The 25,523-nt window shown below is 51.0% G+C and overlaps 8 protein-coding genes across 8 annotated transcripts; 3 read left to right on the plus strand and 5 right to left on the minus strand.

The window, feature by feature from the left end:
• Window positions 1-119: 119 nt before the first annotated feature.
• Window positions 120-3,183, minus strand: STEHIDRAFT_161483 (DNA mismatch repair protein MutL; the record flags this gene model as incomplete). The annotated part of the gene is made up of 13 exons (XM_007309016.1): window positions 120-395; window positions 458-619; window positions 671-827; window positions 895-1,009; window positions 1,069-1,528; window positions 1,589-1,739; window positions 1,804-1,897; window positions 1,973-2,252; window positions 2,305-2,439; window positions 2,500-2,593; window positions 2,658-2,830; window positions 2,886-3,023; window positions 3,094-3,183. The coding sequence occupies 13 exons, from the start codon at window positions 3,181-3,183 to the stop codon at window positions 120-122; spliced, it is 2,325 nt and encodes a 774-aa protein (XP_007309078.1).
• Window positions 3,184-3,644: 461 nt separating this feature from the next.
• STEHIDRAFT_161484 (uncharacterized protein) lies at window positions 3,645-8,370 on the plus strand (the record flags this gene model as incomplete). Its single annotated transcript, XM_007309017.1, has 14 exons — window positions 3,645-4,280; window positions 4,336-4,572; window positions 4,638-4,984; window positions 5,050-5,191; window positions 5,250-5,349; window positions 5,406-5,569; window positions 5,625-6,062; window positions 6,203-6,359; window positions 6,417-6,523; window positions 6,570-6,611; window positions 6,663-6,759; window positions 6,816-7,128; window positions 7,184-7,961; window positions 8,020-8,370. 14 exons carry the CDS (start codon window positions 3,645-3,647, stop codon window positions 8,368-8,370), a joined length of 3,909 nt encoding a protein of 1,302 aa, XP_007309079.1.
• Window positions 8,371-8,935: 565 nt separating this feature from the next.
• Window positions 8,936-13,678, plus strand: STEHIDRAFT_124929 (uncharacterized protein). The gene is made up of 13 exons (XM_007309018.1): window positions 8,936-9,612; window positions 9,667-9,903; window positions 9,973-10,322; window positions 10,382-10,523; window positions 10,578-10,677; window positions 10,735-10,898; window positions 10,960-11,478; window positions 11,540-11,696; window positions 11,751-11,857; window positions 11,909-11,950; window positions 12,002-12,098; window positions 12,160-12,472; window positions 12,562-13,678. Exons 2-13 carry the CDS (start codon window positions 9,733-9,735, stop codon window positions 13,346-13,348), a joined length of 2,949 nt encoding a protein of 982 aa, XP_007309080.1. The 5' UTR covers window positions 8,936-9,612; window positions 9,667-9,732; the 3' UTR covers window positions 13,349-13,678.
• A 349-nt stretch (window positions 13,679-14,027) lies between these two features.
• Window positions 14,028-15,321, minus strand: STEHIDRAFT_65516 (Aldo/keto reductase; the record flags this gene model as incomplete). Its single annotated transcript, XM_007308677.1, has 9 exons — window positions 14,028-14,184; window positions 14,292-14,344; window positions 14,421-14,531; window positions 14,588-14,654; window positions 14,713-14,804; window positions 14,856-14,887; window positions 14,944-15,024; window positions 15,078-15,169; window positions 15,242-15,321. The coding sequence occupies 9 exons, from the start codon at window positions 15,319-15,321 to the stop codon at window positions 14,028-14,030; spliced, it is 765 nt and encodes a 254-aa protein (XP_007308739.1).
• Window positions 15,322-15,853: 532 nt separating this feature from the next.
• Window positions 15,854-16,979, plus strand: STEHIDRAFT_124932 (DJ-1). The gene is made up of 6 exons (XM_007309019.1): window positions 15,854-15,917; window positions 15,979-16,156; window positions 16,217-16,346; window positions 16,408-16,488; window positions 16,550-16,612; window positions 16,711-16,979. The coding sequence occupies exons 1-6, from the start codon at window positions 15,868-15,870 to the stop codon at window positions 16,815-16,817; spliced, it is 609 nt and encodes a 202-aa protein (XP_007309081.1). The 5' UTR covers window positions 15,854-15,867; the 3' UTR covers window positions 16,818-16,979.
• Window positions 16,980-16,983: 4 nt separating this feature from the next.
• Window positions 16,984-19,421, minus strand: STEHIDRAFT_142030 (uncharacterized protein). The gene is made up of 5 exons (XM_007309020.1): window positions 19,282-19,421; window positions 18,694-19,195; window positions 17,862-18,634; window positions 17,708-17,800; window positions 16,984-17,649 (listed from the first exon to the last, which is right to left on the minus strand). Exons 1-5 carry the CDS (start codon window positions 19,387-19,389, stop codon window positions 17,131-17,133), a joined length of 1,995 nt encoding a protein of 664 aa, XP_007309082.1. The 5' UTR covers window positions 19,390-19,421; the 3' UTR covers window positions 16,984-17,130.
• An 803-nt stretch (window positions 19,422-20,224) lies between these two features.
• Window positions 20,225-23,847, minus strand: STEHIDRAFT_85596 (uncharacterized protein). The gene is made up of 8 exons (XM_007309021.1): window positions 23,334-23,847; window positions 22,712-22,962; window positions 22,089-22,661; window positions 21,641-22,015; window positions 21,435-21,555; window positions 21,355-21,366; window positions 21,201-21,299; window positions 20,225-21,138 (listed from the first exon to the last, which is right to left on the minus strand). Exons 1-8 carry the CDS (start codon window positions 23,788-23,790, stop codon window positions 20,813-20,815), a joined length of 2,214 nt encoding a protein of 737 aa, XP_007309083.1. The 5' UTR covers window positions 23,791-23,847; the 3' UTR covers window positions 20,225-20,812.
• Window positions 23,848-24,305: 458 nt separating this feature from the next.
• Window positions 24,306-24,890, minus strand: STEHIDRAFT_161490 (uncharacterized protein; the record flags this gene model as incomplete). Its single annotated transcript, XM_007309022.1, has 1 exon — window positions 24,306-24,890. The coding sequence occupies one exon, from the start codon at window positions 24,888-24,890 to the stop codon at window positions 24,306-24,308; it is 585 nt and encodes a 194-aa protein (XP_007309084.1).
• Between the last annotated feature and the right edge of the window lie 633 nt (window positions 24,891-25,523).

Raw genomic sequence — 25,523 nt, forward strand, 5'->3', positions numbered from 1 at the left:
CTTACGTGAACGCACCTTGATTATTATACAGCATGGATGTAAATTTGACCAAAAAGAGGGCTGGGTCTGAACCTTCGTAATACTAGGCCATCGCCTCAAGAAACCACAAAGTATCGACTCTAGCATCGCTCGAAGATCTTGTACAAGTTGGGCAAATCTGCTACTTGCACGACGTCCCGGGCCAGCAAGGACTTCGGGGCGGAGAGATATCGACGCATAGCAGGGAAGAGCGTGTGCTGGATTTGCCACCTCTCTGCTTGGACCTCTTTTGGCTTGAGCAGTTTCTCGTCGTCAACAGCGACGTCAGAGGGGGAGAGCGTTGGACCAGGTGTGTAGAAGTAAGCCAGCTCGCGAAGGAAGGTATCGAAACAGCCTTTCTCCGAGGTCCAGTCAACCTGTGGTGAAGAAGATTGCTTCAGTGTACTCGTAGGTCGACATCAAGTTGATAAATACATACCTGTGGACCAAGACGCATGAGGAACAACGGTAGCTTGTCTAGGTTCGGAGAATAGTCTTTGAGTAGCATTGGGAGCGTTTCGATCATCCCTTCGTCCGTGATGACTATGGAAAAGTACTCCAGTAGCATCTCTCGACGTTGCATGAGCGTCTCCTCTATAACCTATCGATCAGTTAGCTTGGTCTCAGAAGGAGGCCAAAGTAGAAGACGCACATCGACAATCTCAGACGTTGTTAGCTGTGTACCCTTTGTGCTTTCTTCGGTCTCCACCGCTGTAGAAAGCAGGAGGCGCAATGGAGCTGGTGGGTCCAGCTTCAACCGGGGCATATCGCCAAATTGTCGTAGACCCAGCTGATAAAATAGCTCTTCCCTGAAATTGACCGGGGACAATCAGTATCTTGAACTTTACACCGACTGGTCTCAAAGTAAGAGCTTACGCCAAAGCACCGTGATCGACGAGGTACAGCTGTGTGCTGAACTGGACAAGGCTAAGCTCCTGTTCGAGATCCACTACCCCGACAAATGTGTGTTTTTCTAGAATCTCAGAGAGTTCTGCCAGACATGTACATATCAGATGTGAGACGATGATATAGTGACTGGAAGACACTCACGTTGATGCTTCCGGCTCGCCACAGCTCGTCGTAATTCTTGAACGCTAAGTAGATTGCATATGCTCTCTGGTATGAGTTTCGACCTTTCTTTACCAGGACGTTGGCTCGAAGATGGCACATCCGGATCAGTGGCCTTCACATCAGTGGGCGAGCTATGACCAGCTAGTGATTGAACAGGGTTTCCTTGCGATGTCGATGGATGCAAGACGGGGAACATCGAATCTAAAGTCCGATCAGCAACAGATGTTCGTACTTTGTGTTGTGATGAGGTTTTCTTCCTCGGCATTTTCGGAGCTGGAGCAGATACTTGAACGGCGCCAGGGCCGTTATTGTCTTCCTCTGCATCGCTATTTAGGACTTCGGCGTTGGCAACGTTCTGATCTTCCGGTGATCGAACTTTGGACTTCCCTTTGGACTGCTTGTCTTTGTCGGAGTCTACAAGTCCTCCGGTGAGTAAGGTCTAAGGTGTATTCGATGGGTCAGTACGTAGAGAGGCCATGTCGGTGAGCTGCAGCGTCACCTGGTATTCATACGTCCTCTCTCCTATGGCGGCCAGTTTATTGTGAATTGCGTCGCAGACATGTTCTGTGATAGTCTCTTCATTTAGGAAATGTACTTCACGCTTGGTCGGGTGGACGTTGACGTCCACAGTCGTGGGATCTAGAAGTAAACTTGTGCACAATAAAACGAATCAATTTTCGCATCCATTGGTATATATTGAGATAAATCCGTTACCTGAGATAAACGAATGGCGAGGAACCTTTCGGAAGAATGCTGGTATACACAGCCTCAATTGCCCGTTTAATCCTTGACGATTCCACGAGTCGGTCTAGGAAGAGCGCATGTATTCAGGATCTTTGAGATTCGTGCGGAACAGAGAAGAAAGATGTAGAGAAGAACCAACGGTTGATGAACAAGATGAAGATCATCTGTTTTGCATGATAGTTGACATTGGTGCAATGCACCTCCGCCTCCCATGCATTCTCGCGTTCAGTCTCTTCTTCCTTCTCGATGTCGTCGTCTTCGTCCTTGCTTGGTCTTTTTCTCTTGCCCTTCTTTTCAGATGGAGGCGTCACATGGATGTACATGAGCTCTTTGCCAATAGCTTGGCCGTAGAGCAAGCGGATGGCTGTGGGAGTCGTAGATGCTGAAGGTGTGGTAAGGTCGGGCGATGGGGATCCTGCCTGGTACCCACGTGTATAGTAGCAATACATATATGACAGGAGAGGGACCGACCTTCTTGCAGACGAAGGCCACCAATGGGTTGTGTACGGCGTACTTGGTTACAACGTCAAGAATACGAGCATACTCCTCGGATGAGCTTCGTAAGGCAGAAAGACGGGTAGGTGTATTGTAGAAGAGGTTCTCCACCTGCAAAAAATGCGCATATATTGAGCTATCAGTAACTGAGAGGTGGACAGCGAATTATACCAAAATCGTAGTGCCATCGTTACCCGCACAAGGTTTTGGCTCAGGCGATTGTCCGTCTTTAGCGGAGACCAATTCTCCGTCGATGTAACAGGCTCTGGAGAGGAAAAATAATTATTTACATCGAAATATCAGAATTTCATAGAGTACTGCACGCTTACTTCCAAGCACAGGAGTCTTTCTTTGTCTTGGTCGTCACAGTCAGGTTGGCGATGTGAGAGATGGAAGCCAGGGCTTCTCCGCGAAAGCCGTAGGTCGTCAAATGAGACAAATCTGAGAACGTAGCGAGCTTCGATGTAGTAAAACGCTGGGCAAGAATAGGGAGATCGCCTTTCTAAGCGACACCATAAGTTCTTCGAATACGGAACAGTATACAGAAGTGCAGGCACCTTTATACCACAACCGTTATCTTGGATCTGCATGAGCTTGAGGCCACCATCTTTGACTGTGACGCGTATAGATGTTGTGCCGGCATCCAAACTGTTTTCCAAGAGCTCTTTGAGCGCTGAAGCTGGGCGGTGTATTATCTGGGCGTGGACAATAAGACTGCTGGGATTTGGAGTAGGCACGGGGCGATGACAGAAGGTAGACACGCACCTCCCCGGCCGCTATGCGATTGACGAGCGATTGTTCAAGCCGACGAATAGGTTTAGGATCCACTGGTGTCGACGAGTTATCGGCACTCATGGTGGCCGTGACTGCAGCTCGATAGTATCAGTAGAGATGACTAGTAGTCACGTACTTGGTACTCGACCAGAGCACAACGGACGCGTCACACCGACTCACGGTGATTCAGACAACTGTTGCTGTTATCAGAGTCAGATGTAAAAGGACTAATTTTGTTCAGGATAAAACGATAGTTCCCAGCACAGCGTGAGTGCACTGACGAACCTGGTGAAGCGCTCGACGCGACGCGGACCTCGAAAGTGTTGAATTTCAAATGAACGCGAGTTCTCGATCACGTGGGGCACACGGTCCGATCGATCGACAAGGCGAGGTCAACTTTGGGCAACTTTGCCTCCGTTCTCGATCTTCCCCGCACTTGTGCTCGCTCTATCTCATTGTCTGGTGTACTTGCATTGAGATATCCTCTCAGCCTATCTATTGTTCGCATATCTCTATACAATCGTCGCACAGCGACTGCCAGGATGATCCCAGAGGGCCTGCAGGATGATACGGTTGACGACAGCACCGACTATTCGGACGGTGGCTACTCTCAACTCATCGCAGACTACAACGAAGATGACACCCAAGAAACTATCGTAGTTCCGCCATCGCTCGAGCCCCCCAAACGAGCATCTACCCCCGAGCCCACAAAACAGCATGAAACTCCAATCGCTCTTGGCAAACGCACTTTCGCAGAGGCTAGGTTGGCCGAGTCGCCGTCCAGCAATGCACGTAGCCCGAAGAAACAACATATCTCCAATGGCAAATTGCCTCATTCCACCTCACCCTCAACTCCCAGGCGATCGATGGTAGATATCGTCACAGACGCTCTTCGAGAGCAGCCGGATACGAACAACGCCTCTAGTTCCAGCCGCAGACAATCCGTGCTGAACGCAATCATAGAAGCCCGCCGCCCTGAGCCACGAACGCCATCTCATAACACTGGAATCTCACCTTCGAGTAGGCCCTCGAGTAGTCGGCACCCTGACCATCGAGCCTCCGCGAACAAAACTAGTATAGAGACGCCAGAGTCACTTCCACGCCCCCGAACTCCACGCCCATCTTCCCCTGAAAACCAAATGCCCGTGGCCAATGAATTCCCCCCATTTGAAATTGTGGTAAGTCACATTCGCTACTGACTGCAGTCTTTGAAGCTTGACGCTACCTATTTAGGCGCATGACGAGCTGGTTCAGAAATGTGAGGGCTTTCGGAACCTACCTTGGGGGGTACGATGGGAGATAGGACGCCTCGTCATGCAAAATAAATTGATGGTAGAAGATCTCACACCGGAGAAGTTAGAGTTGCTTCAAGGGAGTAACGAGGTCATAGCCCCGCTGGTCGAGCAGAAGTTGAAAGGTTCTATGCCCCTCATATCTGCCCGTCTGCCCCCTCCTGATGAACAAGCCAAGGTCGGCTTACTAGATCTCCTGACTCATGTTTGAGCTATACCTGATTCTTTGTGCCTAATATCTAGGGTCCATGGCGAGCATTTGATAGAGAGGAAGCAGCTTTCAAGCGGGATGACCAGTTCGGTCATCCCGCCAATGAGGTACCCGCTCCCGACTTGCAGTTCAGATATCACGGCAGAGTGCAGTTTGCGGGGAGGTTGATCTTTGCGGATAAGAAGAACAAATCTGGGAAGCTGCGCTTCATTCTCGAGAAACCTGATCTTGGCTCTTCTTCCCGGTTCACTCGAAGGTTCGGTTCGGACTGGTTGATTCGAGTTCGCTACAATAGAGACATCAGATCATCGAGAGTTTATGAGTTTTGCATGAGACCGTTGATCATTTTCGACCGCGTCTATCGCGCCTTCTATGCAAGGTCAGTTGGTCAATCGTAATTTTTTTCTGATGATGTCTACGAATGACGGATATCCGACTTTCTAGCAAGGACCAGAACGTCTTCTTTGCTTCTACAAACGAGACGTTCATCAATGGAGAGGTTGTTACCATTCCGGAGACGAGCAGACGTCTTAGTTTACATAGCCTCTTGCAGTGGCACAATCCCATAGAGCTGAACAGTAATCAGGTGAGTTCAGGTGAATGAAACCCGGATCGAGCACTGACCAGCTCATGTTGTGCCTTAGACAATTGCAAAGTGGGCGGCACGTATCCCTCTTGGTTTATCGAACTCGGTTCCCGGTCCAAAGCTGGAATGCAATCAGATCAGATTGGAACCAGAGATCAGTATGTAGAAAGCGTTGAGCACCTAGGATCCACACGCTTACCGTCATTCATTTTAGTATCTTCTTCATGGAACCCCTCTATGGGGCCTAAGCCTCCCTCCGAGATGGAAATGACGGACGGCTGTGGATTCATCAATCAGACTGCCCTGCAAGAATTACATTCGAATAAATTCTGGGACTCCATTCCTGTCGCTATTCAAGTCCGAGTGGCCGGGAATAAGGTTTGCCCGATATTCTTATGATCGCTGCCCAATTGTCACTGATCATAGTCACTAGGGCCTCTTGACTAGACATCCCAGCAATGACGCGAACTACCTGAAATATCCTTGTATCTGGGTTCGACCGTCTCAGACAAAGATTCACTACTCCGACCAAGATTTGGCGCATGAGCCAGCTAAAAGAACAATCGACGTGTTGCGCGCATCGCACATGCGTAGCGGTATCCAGGCGTCAAAGGAAGTGCTCGTCAATTTCGCTGAAAACGGCGTCCCCCATGAGATTCTTTCCCGTCGAATGCGAGAATCCTTGGAAGAGCTCATGGAGCAACTTCTTCAATGGGACGATATGCTCCAATTATATCGTCTTGTATTCAAGGAAGGTGGCATTCTTGGTGCACGCATGGCACGAGAAGCAGCAGGGGAGGCAAGAGTTCGCGGATATCGTGCGTATGACAATGAAGATGATGACAAGGAGGAGGACGAGAGAATCAGCGAGGTATTAGAGCTCGGCCCTGAGCGCTCGAAGGCATGACAAGTCGACGAGATAAGTGGGCTGCCATCCTCTTTGGAGGTAAAGTCATCCATATTTCGACTTGGAAGTCTTGAATTGACGCGTTTGAACTTGAAATCGAATAGGAGACCGTTTGTTATTTTCTGGATTCGGGCTTCACGCCGCAAAATAACGCCATCCTTGCCGAGAAGCTGAAGGAAGTCATCACGAAGGCCATGAAGAAACGGATTGCAAGATGTAAAGTGGAGATTCCAATGTCATGCTCCGCATGGATTATTCCCGGTTCGTGGCACACCTTTCTTTCCCACAGAACTGTCCTTCTAAGATGGCAACTGCTAGATCCCACCGGCACCCTGAAGGAAGGCGAAATTCACATCAGGTCATCAGCGCCAAACTTGAAAGGCCAGGATGGACAACTTACTGAACAAGTGCTAGGTCCTGTGCTTGTAAGTGCCATTCCAAGCCTGCGATCTTGGCTGATGCTTTGTCCAGGTATCGCGCCACCCGTGCAAACTTCCGACAGACGTCCAGAAGGTTCGTGCTATTTCCACGATTGCCTGAATCAGTTCTTGAAATACTCCACAGGTCACTGCCGTCTATTATTCTCAGCTTGAGAAGTACGTCGATGTGATAGTCTTCTCCACCAAGGGCTGCCGTAGCCTCGCCAGCATGCTCGGCACCGGTAAGACTTCTCCTCTTTGTACACTGAGTCGCGATTGGCTAATTTTTATTTTGTAGGCGATTACGATGGAGACAAGGTCGAAGCCGTGTGGGACCCAGAGATTGCCGGACCTTTCCGAAATGCCGACCCCAAATTCGCAGACCCTCCGCCAGACCTCATGAAGAATTTCAAGAAACAGAATGAGACTGTCGCAGAGTTCCTCAAACGCACCGAGAAGATGTCTCCCGAGCAGCGTATGGAGGCCTTGCAAGCGGTTCTTCTGGGAGCTCTGCGCGATCCCAACGTCGTCGGGATATACTCCTGCATGCACGACAATTCAATCTACGTACGCGGCTATGCTCACCCGGACACTCGAAGACTCGGAAATATGTGAGTTATCAAAACCAGTCATCTCATGCATGAAGGTGTTGACGCCTCGAGCTAGGTTTGCCGAGATTCTCGACGGAGGGAAGACCGGTCTGACCGTCGACGAGGAAGTCCGCAAAAGGGATTATGCCGACCTCGATTGTGGCTCCAGTGTGACACCACTGTGGAAGACCTGGTCAACCCAGACACTGAAGCACGGAAACACCTCGAACAAACTAGCAAGACGTACCAAGGGTACCTTCATCATGGACTTCATACAAGGTGAAGCACAGAAGCTTCACAATCAGTGGATGCCGAGGGTGAGCGAGAGGTTCACGGGATTGCGCAAGACCCGCGACGAGGATCTGATCAAGCCCTACTACGACGCTCTGGATTGTGTGGAGAGGAGTGGTATCGCCCGGATAGCAGAAGAACTGAAGATGATTGAGAAGCACGTACATGACGCGCGGATCCTCTCGGGTAAGATGATGAAACTGTCCTCGGAGCTTGCTTTAGCGACTTTGCGGGACACCTCCTCGCCAGCATTACAGGCCAATCGCAATGGAAAGGCCCCCTTCACCCTCCTGCCAATCGAAATCCGACAGGACATCTTGAAAGCCCACTCGAAGCATTTCGTTAGCTCTCCTGAGCCGAGTACAATGATTTTCTTCAGAAGTGACGAGATCGCGCAAATTCGGGCTTCATACGCATACATCCACGATTGGGAGATGAAGATGAGTCGCCATCCTTGGAACGTATCGATGCGGGTACTTTGCGAGATCAAGGCGAAGGCGTCGAAGGAGTACAAGGTCCTTACCGGTACCTTTTATGAGCATATGTCGATCCCGAAGGCGGCGGTGAAGACATGATGCAGTATGCTTGGACGGGTCGTCATTCACTTCCGAGGTCATCCAGACTCTGAACTCCCTCGCTTTGGCCGAGGAGCTCGACATCTCTCTCGTCCCTCAGATGTACCGGTGTATTTATGCATGTCTGTCGACGACAGTCGAAGGCGAGTTCCTGCAGGCCGTGACGTTACTAGAATCGATCCTTTCGCCGGTGGATCCCAAGGATGAGAACACCACGCGATTCATACTATTTCAGCAGCCTCCAGACTGGATCGGATCCACAACACGACAGTCGTCACTACTCGTCGATCTGTGTTCCTCGAAGACGTATGAGCCGACTATGAAGATGCTCGAGCGGATGGCCAGGATTCCCGGGAATGGACTTGTAGATACACCCGAAGGCCGTGTTCGCGACTAGACTGCTGGGATTTGTAGACAGTACGAGGGCGATGGCACCTCCCCGGTCACTATGCGATTGACGTGCGACTGTTAAAGCTGACGGACGGGTTTATGATTCACTGGTGTCGACGAGTCATGCTCGATAGTATCAGTAGAGATGACTGGGTACTTACAACTTGCAACACGACCAAAACACAACGGATGCGCCATGGCACTAACTCGCGTTGATTCAGACAATTGTTACTGTTGATAGACTCGGGTGTAAGAAGGTATTTTTGTTCAGAATCAGATTTGAGTTCCTAGAGCAGCGTGAGCGTACTAGTAAGTCGATGAACTTGGTGAGGCGCTCACCACGCGGACCTCGAAAGTATGGAATTTCAAATGGACGCCTGCGAATTCTCGATCACGTGGGGGCACGCGTTTTGGCGATCGACAAGGTGCGGTCAACTTCGGGCAACTTTGCCTCCGTACTTGTCCTTCCCCGCTCTTGCTAACTCTCTATCTCTTCAAGGCTTCTTGCATAAGTGCTACTGGATATCATATCTTACTGGTTCTCTGCCTTGCTGCACGACCGTTTCAATTCACTCAGACTGTCGGGATGATCCCTGAAGGCCTCCAAGACACTCAGGATTCCACCACTGACTATTCGGATGCCGATTTTACGCAACTCATAGCGGGATTCGATGAGGGAGATACAGAAGAGACAATTGTCATCCCGCCGTCCCTCGAACCCCCTAAAACAGACCGACCATCGACTCCAGAACCCGCCGCAGCCGCCCCTCCGCGTACACCTACCGCTCTCGGAAAGCGAACTCTCGAAGATGCATCGCTCTCGCCCTCTGAGGATGCCCAAACCCCGAAGAAACGCCAGATATATCGCGGTCTGCCATCCAACATTATCTCAACTTCTCCGACGAGGCGACCAGTATTTGAAACCGCACCAACATCCCTTCGTGGCCAGTCAGGCACTTCCACTGGTCGTGTCGATCCATCAGCATCAGGCTCTAGGCCAGATTCACCTCGGAAACAAAAAATCATAGAAGCCATAGAGGAAGCACGCCGCTGCGAGCCCCAAACTCCATCCCGCTCGGCTGCAGTCTCCCCATCGGTCCGGTCCTCAGACACCAGAACTCCTGATTATCGACGCTCTGCCAGCAGATTTGGTGCAGAAACACCGGAGTCACTTCCTCGTCCAAAGCCCCCCTCATCCGCCTCTGACAAACTGCCTACTGTCAAAGCAGATCCACCGTTTCATACTGTGGTACGTCCATTATGAGTACACATCTCTCAGATGCCTGACGCCATACTATTTCAGGCGCACAACGAGCAACTTCAGGGATGTCCAGCCTTCCACACGCTGACATGGGGTGTCCGCTGGATGATGGGACGCCTCGTAACTCAGAACAAGCTTGATTTAGACTGTATCTCACCATCTCAACTGGACAAGCTCCGCGGTTTGAATCAAGATGTGGCCTCGTCGGTGGAAGAGAAGCTGAAGGACGCCGATTCCTCCGCATCAGTGCTGCCCCTCACAAAGGACGAGATGGTCAAGGTTTGTCGTGGCCCACTTTGTATGTCCTCTAGTCCCGTGCAGAAAGGCTAACAATATTCGATTTTGTAGTGCGCTTGGGGAGCGTTGGACGAGGAAGACACAGCCTTCAAACTTCGAGGTGACTTGGCATGTGTCGAGAACGTGGATGCCTCCAACACCTCTCCGTTTAAATACCACGGGAAAGTGCAGTTTTCTGCGAAACTGTCCTTTAAAAAGGATAGGAATGGCGAGCTCCGTCTTGTTCTAGACCAACCCGAGCTAGGATCATCGTCACGATTCACCAGGAGGTTCGGATCTGATTGGTTAATTCGTATCCGCATCCACAAAGACCTCGTCAACTCGAAGAGCGTAAATCTGAGGGAGTATTTCATGAAGCCATTCATCTTTTTTGATCGTGTATACCGTGCCTTCTATGCAAGGTTCGTGACATCATATTTTACTTATCAGAGGATCAACGATGAATGCATTAATCTATCAGCAAAGAGCGCACCGTGTTTCTTGTGGCCACGAACGAGACGTTCATCGATGGTGATTTCCGTCGTAATCCAGAGTCACGCTGGCACCTCAGTTACTTCGAGATCCTTGAGTGGCATAATCCTCTGAATCTTAACCAGAATCAGGTATGTTTCATGAATTAAACATGATAACACTCATCTCATCAATCGTTGCCGTAGACAATGGCGAAATGGGCAGCTCGTATACCCTTAGGATTGTCTAACTCGGTTCCAGGGCTGGTGTTGAAAAAGGATCAAATAAAAGCGGAGGCAGAAATCAGTATGTATTTCACAACTGGTTCAAAAAGAGGTTCTTAACCTCACCTGAGATACCAAGTTTCGCCCTTCCATGACCCTGCCACCGTCGGTAAACCTCCCTCGGAGATGGAAATGACCGACGGATGCGGCTACATCAATCTGTTCGCTATGAAGATGTTAAGTTCAAAGAAACTCTGGGATAAACCACCGACAGCTATTCAAGTCAGAGTTGCGGGTGCAAAGGTCAGTGCAGTCTGTTGCTAGACGGTGCTAAGGAAATTCACATAACTCGCCCACAAACCAGGGCCTACTCACTATCCACCCTGGACAAAATGGTGAAAATGCGAGCGAGGTATCTACAGTGTGGGTTCGACCATCACAGATGAAGATTCACTACTCCTTCGATGACCTGGAAGATCCCGCAAAGAGAACCGTGGATGTGCTACGTGCATCTCACATGCGGAGTGGAACTCGTCTGGCTAACGAAGTCGTCATCTGTCTCGCCGAAAATGGCGTCAAGACCAACGTCTTTACTAACCTCCTCCAACATTCGCTCGATGAAATTATGGAACCCCTTCTCAACTGGAACGATATGCATCAACTGCACCGTGTGATAGCCAAGGAAGGTGGTGTGCTTGCTGCCCGTATGACGAGAGAGATGGCTGGGGAGGCACGAGTACGAGGGTTGCGAGCGTATGACGACGAGGACGAGGACGACAAAGACGACGAAATCGAATGTATCAGCGATGTACTCGAGATGGGTGCTCAACGATCAACTGCGTGGTTCGCAGACGAAATCAGCGGACAGCCGTCTTCACTCGAAGTAAGTCGTCTACACTGTGTGTGTTGTTGGCGAGTATCTTGATCGCATTGTCTATGTATAGGAAACCGTATGTGTTCTTCTCGACTCTGGCTTCACGCCCCAGAACAACCCCGTGCTTGCGTCGAAGCTTGAGAAAGTGATTAAGGGCGCTGTGAATAAGCGCCTCGCGAGGTGCAAGGTTGAGGTCCCTATGGCTTGTACGGCATTCATCATCCCAGGTATGTGACCATCTTCTCATTGGCTGCAGACGCTCAAGAGGTTCATTATTCCAGACCCATTCGGTGTCTTGAACGAGGGCGAGATCCACATCAAGAGCTCGCTAACGAACTTGCAGAGACAAGATGGCCTCTCAACAGCTCAAATTCTGGGGCCGGTTCTGGTACGTCTCGACCAGTACATGAGTTTCATGGTGATTGACCAACTCGCATAGGTTACAAGGAATCCTTGCAAGCTTCCGTCCGATATTCAAAAGGTGCATTGAGTCTCCGCCACTAGTCTTGTGCACTTCTGACCTCCTGTGAAGGTCACGGCCGTCTTCTGTGCGGAGCTCAGGGATTACGACGATGTCATCGTCTTCTCCACCAAGGGACGTCGAAGCTTAGCCAGTTTACTGGCCACAGGTAAGTTGTGCCAAGCTTGCACGCAAGAGCCACTGTTTCTGATGAAGCAAATACTCCCCAGGTGATTACGACGGAGATAAGGCCGTGGCAATATGGCAACCTGAAATCGTCGATGACTTCGTCAATGCAGACACCAAGTTCGCAGATCCACCAGCCGACCTGATGTCCTTCTTCGAGAAGGAAAACGAGACCGTGGCCGACTTTTTGCTACGCACTTCGGGGATGTCGGATTCTGACCGCATGCGAGAGTTTCAGAAGGTCCTGCTCAGTGCTCTACGCGACCCTTCAATCTATGGCATGTATTCCACCATGCATGATAATGCGATATATGGACTTGGGTACGATCATCCACACACCATACGGCTTGCGTACATGTGAGTGTCTTCTCCCTTGGATATATTGTTCCTACACGAGCCCGATCTAGCATCGCTGTAAGTGTAGCGTATTAATGTCTTCCCCGCAGGTTCACGCACATCCTTGACGGCGCCAAAACCGGCCTCACGGTCAGAGAAGCCATCCGCCGCAAAGACATGAACAGCAAAGAATATGGCTCAAACGTGACCGCGGGATGGAAGAAGTGGAACCCTTCCAGGCTCAAGCGCGAAAATAAAGGAACTCAAGCGGAGATCAAGCGGCGGTCTGCCAAGCCGTTCATCATGGACGAGCTGCAAAATCACGTCCAAACCCTTTCAGATCGGGTCATGCCCATGATAGAGCAACGTTTCAAAGATCTCCGGCCTGTCTTCGACACGGATCTCGCGGAGGACTGGGAGGATGCTGTGCGGCGTGCCGAGGTCAAGGATGATCAGGTGATGAAAGACGAACTGGAAATCATCAAGAAGCATGTCGAGGATATCTGGAGGAAAGGGAAGGCGTTGATGAACACATCCACGGCTATCGCGGCGAGGCGGGAGCTGGACATGCAGCACGACCGGAAGACGGGGGGGTCGCCTTGGACCAATCTGCCTATCGAGATCAGGCAGGATATCCTGCGGGACCAGTCTCGAGAGTTCGCTGCCGTACCCGATCCCAAGACAATTCTGTCCTTCAGCAAGCACGAGATCGCGCGGCTTCGAGCCTCGTACGCGTATATCCACGACTGGAAGAACAAATGGAGTCGCCATCCGTTCAACGTTACCACTAGAACCCTATGCGAAATCAAGGCGGATGTGGATGGGAAGTGCAAGGTCTTGTCGGGATCGTTCTACGACCGTATGATGATAGCGAAATCTGCTATGAAGGGTGCTTGAGAAGATATAGAGGGCTGACATTTACTTTGGGCCGGGCAGAGATTTGACAAGGGCATTTTGTTCTACGCGCTTCGTTGATTTATGATTCGGGCATGACTTGATTTTCCTTTGCTTTGCTTGATTGCTTTCGGCCAGTTATTTCGGACTCTTGGATCTGTCTTGTATGTTTATTTGCATTTTTCCTTACCTTGATCTTCGGGCCTTTACCAAAAGAAACGTGAGCGGTGTACACTTCGCTTGTAAGATATCCTGATTCGGAGATATTGCATTGTACTTCGTTATCGCGTTCTTCTGGATCTTCTATATCAATGGAGAGAACGTCGATTATGTTTACCTGTGAGTGGCAATGGGCTTGATTGCATTCGATTGTCGCGATACATATTTTATCTCATTTTGATGTGATCGTGGCGTAATCTTCTTTCATGCAAACATCGGGCTGCGATGCAGAGGGCTTGAAGTGGACGTGGACGTGGTCACAGGGATGTATCAGCGCGATCGCACAACCAACATAACTTATCATATTGGCCCACTCATCGACGCGTGTCGTTTGAATAATCGGCCTTCTAAAGAGTTGGCGTTCCGACAACATCCAGTAAAGAGAAGTCAATGCGTCAAATAAGAGAGCCGCCAGAGGATCAGGTAACGGAAGGATGTGGAGGATAAAACGGAGTAAGTTCGGTCAGGCAGCATGAATTGGGTTCCAAGAGATAGCCCCACCGTCTCCCTTGTCGAGTGAATCAAGCCGCTGCATGTCTTCTTCATCGAGGGAGAAGTCGTACACATTCGTGTTTGACCGGATGCGCGCGGGTGTGGAGGATTTAGGAAGGGGGACATATCTATAATAACGGATAACGGAAAATGGAGAATGGAGAATCAGTCTAAACACTTGAGGTGTCGGTAATAACCTGGTGGGTAAAAACAAATGGCGTAGTACAAAACCTACCCGTGTTGAAGAGACCATCGGATGAGTATCTGGGCTGGATCGCGGTTGCCATGCTAGGGGAAGCTCGTGTTCAAAATGGTTTGTCGGTGAAGTGGATGACAGAGGACTTGCCTTTTGTGCTATGCTGACGATGACGGGATCGTCCATCTTACCACGTATGATCGGGCAATACGCTTGAACGACAATGTTATGGTCCTCGCACCACTTAACGATCGGCCGTTGTTGGCAGTAAGGGTGAATCTGTCGCCTTTATATGAGTATTACTAAATTTAGCGAACAAGTGTGCCTCGTCTGACCTCTATCTGGTTCACAGCTGGAAGCCCCAGCCCGGACGACTTGATCTCTTCTAGGTGTCTGATGCCGCTGTACGATCCTGATCGTGAATAGGGTACAAGATTGGAGACCGTGAAGGTGCACTTACTAGTTTGATACTCCGATATCCCTGAGTTTACCTTTGTCTCTGGACTCAAGGAGTGCTTTCCAAGTCGCCATCCGTTTCTCTGGTCCAGCAAGCTAAAGAGATATGAGAAAAGTATAGGGGACTTTGAGTCCGGAAAACCCTACCGGGTCATGAATGAGAAAGAGATCGATATAGTCTGGATATTCGGGTGAGCATGAATTCCAATTCCATGGGGGTCTGAAAGAATCCTACCAAATCCAAACTTATTCAGAGACTCGTCGACACCACTCAATGTTTCCTCGTAACCTTGATGTTTGCAGATGACCTTGGTCGCTATTTCGTATTATTCAGGAGACTGAAGTGTGCGAACGGGAGTCTTCACGCACTGACAAAAACCTGCTCTCTGGGGATGCCAGCCTCGCGAATGGCTTCGCCAACATGGGCCTCGTTGCGGTACGCTTGGGCACTGTCGATATGGCTAAGAAGGTAAAGGTTCAAGTTGTCAGATGCTGACTCTGAGTAAAGCAAAAAAAAAAAATGCGAGGCTCACCGGTAGCCAGCAGCAAGTGCCTCAAGGCAAGAGTTCTTCGTATCGTAGTTTTGATACACGCCGAATCCCAAAAGCTTCATCATGTGGCCTGATCGGAGTTTTGAGCTTTCAAAAAACAAAGGCGCGAACATCCAAAACACAACTAACCTGACGGAAGCCTCACAGCAGAGGAAAGAGACAGAATAGTAGACATCCGTGATTTGACGGTGTGGGCCAGTGCTTAGTAGGAGTCGCGTCCTTGGAGGAATAGTAACAGCTTGAGAGGATGTCGATACAGATGATGGATCAAGATTGTCTTCTCCGGCCGTTCTTATAGTACGAGAAGCTGGTGTGGGTCACTTCCGCGAGCATACGTGTCCAAGCCGGGCTATTGATTGTTGGGGATGAAAGGATGTGGTTCCTATGTGGGATCGGAGCCGGCGCAAGTTGTTGACTCCTTGCCGGCACTTTGCGTGACGTCATGTGTAACTTCACCGTTCTTTGCTTCCACCGTCTTCAAAGCTTCACCATCGTTGCTCTTCTCTCTTTCAACGATTTGCGTGTAAGTGCGTGAGGATGTGTATGCATCCACATACGTCTCCCGATGAGCTCACGTCTATATCGTGCGCTCAGATCAATAACGCGACATGCCTTCTGCACTGATTCTCATCGCGGACGGGACGGAGGAAATGGAATTGTTCGCCCCTATCGATCCTTCAAAGTCATCATGAGCTACTAACAGTAACTCTTGGGAACAGTACCATTGTGTATGATACTCTCGTTCGTGCCGACGTAAAGTGTGTCTCTGCATACGTCTCGCCGACATCCGCCGCGACGATCCCCGAAGGAACGGAACAGAATCCTCCGTTCGTCAGATGCTCGCGCGGGGTGTGCATCCAGCCCGATATTTATTTCACGCATAAAGCTACGACATCTGTGAGCACTATCATATCATCTGCATAGTTTGTGGTCAATTGGCTAAGTTTGATCATACAGAACGATTATGATGTCCTCGTTATTCCGGGTGGCGCGAAAGGAGCAGAGACAATGGCTGGATTCTCCGCCGTTCAGACTGTCGTCAAAGAATTCTACAATAACAAAAAACTAGTTGCTATGATTTGTGCTGGTATATACTTACTGCTCTGCATGGTTTTGACCTTTGACCTACCGATACGTCCATTTCCTAGGAAGCCTCGCAGCTCTGAGCTCTGAGCTCCCGTCCCAGCCCCTGACGTCCCACCCCTCCGTCAAATCTGAACTTGATCAAAGTGCGCCTTTCTCACGTCATCTCTACGACCTCTTAATCGACACTAATACATAGTTATGCAGAATTCAAGTACAGCGAAGACTCTGTCGTCGTTTCTAACAACCTCATCACAAGCCGAGGTCCAGGTATGTCCAACGGCTTTCAGTTGCATGTATTCTACACATGCTTTGAGCAAATCAAAGGTTTTGTTCGCATGTCGCTGACGTTAATGTTTTGTTTGTAGGAACTGCATTCCCCTTCGCACTGACTATCGTTGAACTGCTCTGTGGCAAGGAGAAACGAGAACAAGTGCGGGGACCTATGATTTTCCCGGCGGGCACGCCCTTCTGAGTGTCTGAAGTAGAGCTCGCAGGGCGCCCAGAAATATTCACGCCTGTACTTGAAACCTGGGAGAAAGAATTTTGTGTAATCCATTGTAGTCGCATAATGCAAATCCTGTAGCATCATCATGCGCTGTATGCATCTTCACTCATGCATCAAGTCCAAAGAAAATGGTGCGCTACAATTACAATTGCTCATTCATACATACTAAAGGTTGCGACAAACAAAAAAGTACACTCGTACCCCGACACTGCGACCGATACATACTACATCCTAAGGCATACATATTTCTTGAAACAAAGCGTAATGCAGAACTTGAAGCTCAAGCCTGAACTTCCATCCACTTCACGTCCGCTGGTGCCCTTACGTCCCACTCGGTCTCGACACTGACTTCCTTTCCAGCCTCTATGTCCTCACAGATCCACTCAAACAAACCATCTTTCCTTCCGCCCTTCCCGCCCTTCGCTTCTTGCCATTTGGCCACGCAGTTCTGCCGCCCCTCAACAGCTTTGCCCTTCGTCTCTGCGTCCTTACTCACGTCATCGCTGTCCTCTGCACCCTCGAGCTCAGACATTGATAACAACGACGTCGGTCTCTTGAGCAACACCTTGACTTTCTTCTCGTCGTCCGAAACCGCCAATGCATCTCGCAAGATGATCTGATCAATCGCAAAGGCGTGTCGGTTGTGCACCTTGATGACAGAGACGAAGGTCGTGGTTGTGTATTGCTCGGTGAAGGCGCTCGCGGCTGCGGTAGTACGCTTGACATTACGGGTGTAGCTGATTATGGTGGAGGTATCAGGGCCGAAGGTACAGTCGAACGAGTCCCCTGGGGCGATGTCCTGCATGAAAATCAATTGTTAGCATGCACAGCGGTAGGTAGGAAGTATACTGACTGACCTGGATGGAGGTCTTCGAAACGTAGCTGTCGTTCATGAGAATGGTGACTGGGCCCGGCAACAGCCTATAATCACTCGTATTTTTGACTTGCGCCTAAACAGTCAAGAATCAACTCAGCAGCCAGACTAATAAACACGATGATCGCCGTACATACCTGCAAATAGGCTTGTGCGCGAACGCGAGGAACCGCAATATGCATGACTTTCGCTTCGAACTTCAACTCGGCCACAGAGACCTTGTGCGCCACTCCATCCGTCGGTATGCTCGACTGGCCCTCCACGGTATATGAGATCGACAGGGGACTCTCATTGATTAAAGTGCCGGGTGCCATCGCCTGGGTTGACTCACTGTCACTGTCGCTCAAGGGTTCCTCAGCCTCGTCCTCAGCCAAGGACCAGGACTCGGGCTTTGTCCACCCTTCTTCCTTTTGGGTGGCCGTTGTGGGCGCAGGCGGGGCCGCCTGTGGTGGAGGAGCACCTGGTACAGAAGGAGCGGATCCAAACAAAGCCCCTCCGCCGAATCCGCCCCTACCTCTGCCAAAGCCGCCCCTCCCTCCGCCAAATAGACCGCTCGCAGTGGGAGGTCCATTCGCGGTGCTTTCCCGGTCCCGTTCTCTGATAGCAAGGCCAAATTGAGGGGGCGCCCTCTGCTGTTGCATCTGTTGCAGCTGCATGGCCTGCTGCTGGTACACTGGCTGACCAGACCCAGAGGTCGGAGGCCGGATGCGTAAGGCTTGGATACTAGGGACTTGTTGGTCCGCCTGATCCATAGAGGCCGTAGAGAGCGTAAGGGCCACGCCGTTCCAGTCTTCACCGGTACCCTGTTTGATGGTGGCGCGGTAGTGGAGAGACACCGAGGAGGAAGGCTTGCCGGATTCCGTTGCGGCGTGAAGTTCGTAGCTTGGAGCCCAGGATGCACCGTGCACGACTGACAAACGTGAAGAGTAAGACATAAATCATAGAGGATAGAAAACGTGGAAAACCCACTATACGTCAATTTGAACTCTGCCTCCATCTCCCTCTTCGCCATGACCACGACGCTCACCATCCCGGCCGTACTGCCCTTCTTCTTGTCCCTTTCCTCTCGCTCTTTCGTAATCGCCTTCTCAATCTCCAAAATCTGCTCCTCGATCTCTGCGCCCTCCTTGACAAGTTTCCTGGCCCGCCTCACATAGGTGTCCAAAAAGTTGTCCGCCTGCTCTGGAGTGACGTCGTCGCTCTTGAGCGTCTTCGAGTAATTTTCGAGCACAAAATTCGCCGAGGTGATAGCTTTCTTCTCCGCGACGAGGGCCGCTTTCTTGGCTTCGAGGAGACGAATCGGTTCAGGGACAGAGACAGAGCCGGCGCCGAAGAGCGGTTTCGAGGCGGGGGATGAGTTCGTGCAGACGACGTCGAACAGCTGGAGGTCGCTTCGGAGGCCAATGATGCGAGCAGATTCACTATCAATGGATCCTGAAAGGTTACGGATCTCGACCTTGTTCTGGCCTTTCTGTGAGTAGAAGCTAGTATTAGTAAGACGTAAAAGGATAGCGACGAGTATGTAGGCTCTGGGCTGAGGGCATGAAAGCGGCATACCTGGAAAGACAACTTGAACGAGCGCACGATCTCAGCCTTACGAGACTTGAAGATGGTGACAGAAGTCAAGGGATGCTCGGAAGCATCGATGATAGTGGTAGACGACATAGCTGCCAGACGAGGGGTAGAATGTGGAGGTGGTAGAGGGGTAGAATGTAGGGGGGCTCGAGAGAGATGGGGAAGGAAGCTGTCGTTCGTCTGAAAGCGCTTCTGCCCAGATATTTATACCAGAGTGCATCAGACGATGATTCCGATGAGTCATAAAGTTGGAAGCACAGGATGGTGATGGTAGGACTCGACTCAGACTGCAGTGGCCGTATGAGTCGATATGGACGTGAGTGAGTGCCAAAGTCACTACAGTTTAATTTATCGCGGTACCGAGCCACGCCACAGGGGGTGGCCTACGGGTGGCCAACCTTGGCCAACCTGCAGTTGGACTTGTGGTCTGTTGACCGCAAACTGCGGCCAGCCTGACCACTCCATATGTTAGCACCTTAGCAATATACCTCTAAGCAATCCGAATCGTTCCCATCCTCTCGACGAGATCAATATCCAAGCACACGCCGCACAGCAAATTCACAATTCTTCTACTTATGGTTTTATTACAACATGGCACAAACAAACACACAACACCAGTATTGCAAAGAAATGATCAAAGAGATCACATTGGATTTTTGGAACCACGATACGGATGATCACGGCGAGGACACAGGTTGGATACAGTAAAGGTACGCTACCACAACAAGAGAAGGCGAGAACAGATGGCAAAGGGCAGGTCGCGGTGATGGAAATCAACATCACTACCATCTCGAAAGGAATGCGAATGAGCCCGGTCTACGGATAAGACGTTTTATGGAGATGGATGCTGTATAGGTTACACGAACGGGCAAAAGGTATGCATAATTGATTGCGAAGAGGAGAGGGTCGATGATGCGTGGATGATGGCGAGTATGACGATAACGGCGATGATGACGAGGTAGAGGCACACGATGGATAGATGAATGGCGACATGGACGGATATAAGCGGCAATGGAAGGGCGTACGGCGGCAGGAGGAAAGCAGCAACGACGGTGGGATAGCAAGGTGGAGAGCATGAGCGAGTGAAAGTCTGAAAGGGTTGATCTGCGTACAATACTGAAAGGCTACGCCGCCGCCGACAACGAAGGGAAAATGGAAAATGTGATGCTCACTGACGACGACGTACAAAAACATGGAGGAGGGTAGGTGCGGGTGGAGGGAATGCTTTTGAAAATGGGACTCCGACCAAGAAAACACTGCGAGAACGGTGAGGACGACGATAAAATCAGACCGAGTGCAAACGGAACGAAACTATTCATGCGAAAAACACGAGGGGCATGCAACCGAAAAAGAAGACGAGGAAGACCGGAAAACAGAAAGTCATCTAAAGTCATAAAAGCGGCGCAAGCGCACGCGTCATCGTAAAGAGAAGATAGACAAAAGGCCTAGAGACCATGAATCACATAATGCCGCTGCCACCACCAGGCTGGAGCGTAACAATGTTACAAGATGCTCAACACATGCCGGTCAATCTCTGCACCATGGCCTCGACGACATGACGGTCGACACCGAACTCACGGGCGACGGCGTCAAACGGGAGCGCATGCGTCAAACCCATGCCTTGCTGGAGATGAGCTTGCATAGCAGCTCGATGGTAGTCGGCGTCAAGGAGCTGTTGCTGTTGTTGGGCAAGCATCTGAATTTGTGATGCGAAATCCGGATTGAAGGCATCACTGAGGGCGCTGTTGGTAGATGTCGGGGAGTCGCGCATGTATGTCGAAGGTGTAGGAGAAGGGTTCACGAAGCTTCCCAGTTTCGCCATCTGATCGCCGGTAAAAGCTGGGCAACATGTATCAGCTTATTGAAAAAGTGGGGGCGACTGATCAAGTCGGGCTAGGTACCTTGGCAGTTCGAAGCAGTTTGAAGAAGGCGCATAGGAAGATCAGGCTCGCAGAAGCCAGGGGTATCTTCGCAGCGTTTTAATAAGGTTTGTATCGCAACTGCGACCATCAAGTCAGTATGCACTCGAGCGGAGCACCGGAAGAAAGGACATACTAAACGTAAGATCTATAAACGGAAAAGACATGAGGACGGTTATGAGCGACACATGTACGGAGAGTAACAAGCGCTCTTACCATAAAGAACATCGCGCACGGGTTTGGACCAGAATACTTGACTGTCAAGATCGACAGGGAACTTGGACAGTATACTGATCAAGCAGTGGAAAGGTAATGAGGGAACCTTGAGGAAATGGGACTATTAAACAACGAGCAAGCGAGACAACATCAGTGACGGTTGCTACTGGGAATAGTTTGAGATACAACGATGGCCTGTAACTCACGTCCGGCGCCCTGATGAGATGTGCCAGCGCCTTGAGTTCGCCCTCAGTGATTAGCCCGGCCTCAAGCGTCGACACCACCATCTCGTTACCCAGGCCAGCAAGCGAAGGCCTCGTGCCATCGAACCGACCCCTCCAGGACGGAAATAGAGCCTTCATCACTTCCTCCTGGCTACTTCTGGTGACTGTGACCCCGCGAGCACGTTTACCCTTCCCGAGAACAGAGTTCTGGGCAGTGCGGAGTGCAGCTCGGGCCGCGTCTTCGTCCATCATCTCAACAAAAGCATGGCTCATGGTCTTGCCCTTGCGGTCTAGGAGTACGTGGACCAAGCGAACAGGGTGACGAAGCCAAGCGACGATAGCGGGCGGAGTGATGTCCTGTCAAAAGAATAGTCCCATGATACATCAGATACGGAGACAGCAGTCGAACGAATGTAGTTTGACAACGTACCCAAGGAACATTGTCGACTCGAAGTACAGGGTATTCGCCGGGCCTGTTGGAGTGCTGCTTGTTTCCACCACTCTGCGCCGAGAGACAGGGACCCTCAATGTCGAAGACGCTAAACTGGTTCGTGAGACCATCGAGATCCTTGGCTATCGATCCTGAAGAGGCCCGTCTGTGCGACTTCTCCGTCAGGCCGCCACCCACGTTTTTGAGATGGAAATTGGCGACGCCGGTGTCGCAGACCGCACATGCCATGTCCTTTTCGCCCACGATATTGAGTGCGCTAGTCAGACAGCCGGAACAGAGGACATGGGAACATGGCTCCAAGATAGCAAGGGATGGGGAAGACAAGCCGCAAACGGAACACGACGTTGACTTGGATCGAGGTGGGCTATCGTCTCGTCCGGAGGTGCGGATTGACCGGGCAGCCTGTTGAAGAGACTCTGCGATACTTGGAAGACGGGGTGCCTCGTATGGGTCGTGCAATGCGAAGGGTGATGTGGAAGGATGAGAAGGAGAAAACGCCATAGGATATGGGACATAGTCGTTCTCGTCGATGTCGAAGAGTCTTGTCGGGGTCTAAACTCGATGTCAATGATGACCTTGTGGTGATGATGAGAGCTACTAACCTGGCCGAAGGTAGGGCGACGGCGGGGATAAGCCGGGTCGCTAGCGCTACCCTTGGCTTTGAGGCGGCTAATATTAGATGCTTGAGGAGGTGGGGTATTGAGACTCGCCAGAGTCTTTCGAGCCGGAGTTTGTGGTTGCACATTCATTTCTGGAGACATCGGAGATTCGGGCTGGGGCTGAGCCAATGTATGGGCCCTCGGGCGGCGGGGAGCGGTATGAGCATGGAAGAAAGGAGGGGCGAGGAGGACTAGGTGAAACATATTAGTACTCGTGTCAAGGCGCCAAACTGTGAGTAGATGGATGCTGACCTAGGGTGATCGGAGTCGTGAGGTGGCATGGGAAGACGGAAACGATCAGAACACGATGTTGCATTCGTCAGCAAACACGTTGAACTCACCGTCTTGAATTGTAATAGCCAGGTCTAGAAGGAGAAGTCAGCCGGTGCGAGGACTGGGCGCATATAGGCAGGTGGTACGCACGGTGTATGCACGAGATGGGGCAGGCAAAACACAGTCAATTTAGTCAAAAGAACAGCATAGAGGAAATGTGTATGTCTGCACCTGAGTGAAAATAAACAAGTCAGCCGGTGGCGAGAGAGTAGAACCAGTGAGGTGCACATACCTTGGTCGAAACTACCGTTCTCTGAAGCAAAATCATCCTTGATGCCGCTCTCGCTTGAACGGCAACGCCAGTCATTGGCGACGTCCGCCGGGCTTATGCTCTCATCCATTGAGAGGTTCTCGGGGGAAAGCGAGGCCCCGAGTCTTTTCCGGCTCGCAGCAGAGGCGGGCGTGGTATAGACTGAGTTTGAGCCAGAAGACCATGCAGATCGCAGACTGAGCGGTGTGTAGGGCGTCGAGACGGTCGTGCTGGGTGATCGCCCCACATAGTTCTGAAGTTGGTGCTGATGCCTTTGAGAGCGCGGAAGTCGTTGCGGGGTAACCGGAGGGGGGCCATTGTCCTTGGACCTGGCGGCGGAGGCCTTGGAGAGGGAGTACGCTGGGGTCGTTGGGGCCGATGCCGGCATCATGGGGACGCTCGCTGGGAAGTTGTGCTTGGTGGGCTTCGTATCAGGCATCGTCGTCGTCGTCGTTGATGGTGGCGGGCGGGCGGGCGGGCGGAAGGGGAACTCAAGGGCGTCGAAGAGGTTGTGGAGGAGACGCACAAGGGAGAAGTTGGCGGGATCGCCGCCTTTTATCGGAGCGCGACACGAACGCGGTCACGTGGCACAATCTGCCTTTTATCGGACGCTCCTTTTCGGGCAGGCTCTCGTTCCGCCCTCAATTGCTCCTGGAAAAATATTTTCGATCCTGCTATTCTCAGGCTCAGGAGTCTGTCTTTTGCATCATGATGCCCGGCCGCTACGCTTTTTCGTAACACGCGTTCACTCCGTTCCATTCCATCGACAAACGGCTTCTGGGGCCCCATAGCATCTCCATAGTATACAATTGTTTCTAATCGAAGTCAGTCTGTACTCATACACTCAATACTCAACACACACATAACATAACACAGGATTGAGCATAGGGCAGAAGGCTCGATGATTGGATGCCAGAACAAGAATATTCACCATACACCCGGGAATCGCCTACTTCAAACTCTGAAATTCTCCTTTGTCTCTTCCAAACACAACCCTTCGCCTCCAGAGGCCGCGGTCGCACTGGCCTCCACAAACTTGCACTCCTCCCGCTCTTCGTCATTCTTCCGTCGTATCCCGTATTCGGCTTGACACTGCTCAATGAGCACCCGAATGTCATCCTCGTCGATCGCTTCATCCTCGTCTTCGTCTTCATCCTCATCTTCAAGCTCATCCTCCTCCTCTTCGACCTCTTTGTCATTGCCTCCAACCCTTTTCTCGCTGCCAACTTCTCTCCTCCACTGTTTCTTCTCCATCGTCATCCTGGCTAGAAGCTTGTCCAACTTGTTCCTGAGGCGTGGTGTAATATCCATGAGGGGTACCCTGGTTCCATGACCGGCATTACCAGTAACCTGGTGGTAAACATCCCCATCCTTCCCTCTCTCTTGGAACCAATTCGAGCTCGAGAGACGCGAACGACGATAGGGTTTTGATGCAATCGCACGGGAAAGGCTATCGACTTTGTTCTTGAACCGTCTGCTGGCGCGAGGAGACTGACAGAAGATGTGAGGCGCGAGGAGCTTGACTGCTCGACTGACCATGTATGGGCGAAACGGTAGGAGAGTTGGAAGAGCGAGACGCGACGATGGTGGGGTCTGTGAGGAAAGGGCGATGGGGATGGAGGACTATAACGGTGACTTCGCGGGTTGCCTCCTTTATCCGTCTCCTTGTATTCTCCTTGTACGACGAATATGGCGACATATGGAGCCGAAAACATGGCTGGCGCTCATTTTCCTGGCCACAAACTCTCTGTTCTAGTATCTTCTGGCTGTAGAATGCGAATATGCCACTCATCCACCTCCAGAACGCGTCCCAATGCTCTCCGTCACGTCCGCCAGACAAACACATTGGAAATCACGTGAGCGCGTTTATTACATCTTCAAATATGCCGGCGGTGTGGCGTTCATCTGTGGCGCTCACACAAGGATCTTACGAGCCTTTCAACCTGCCCATTGAGTGCATGGTCGTGATTATGAAGAGACATCCACATGTTGCAAGAACGTCAACGGTCCCACTAAACCGTCAACCTTGTTTTCACCGCCGGAAACCGCTCTGTCTGGACCATCGCGGTGAGCACGCACATCTCCATCCTCTCTTTGAAATTCATGAACTCTTCCTTGATGAGTACGTGGCACATCCCGTAATTATAATCCCAATCCTATTGTTCTCTATTA

This window comes from Stereum hirsutum (genome assembly GCF_000264905.1).
Source record: "Stereum hirsutum FP-91666 SS1 unplaced genomic scaffold STEHIscaffold_16, whole genome shotgun sequence".
In the NCBI taxonomy this organism is placed as follows: domain Eukaryota; kingdom Fungi; phylum Basidiomycota; class Agaricomycetes; order Russulales; family Stereaceae; genus Stereum; species Stereum hirsutum.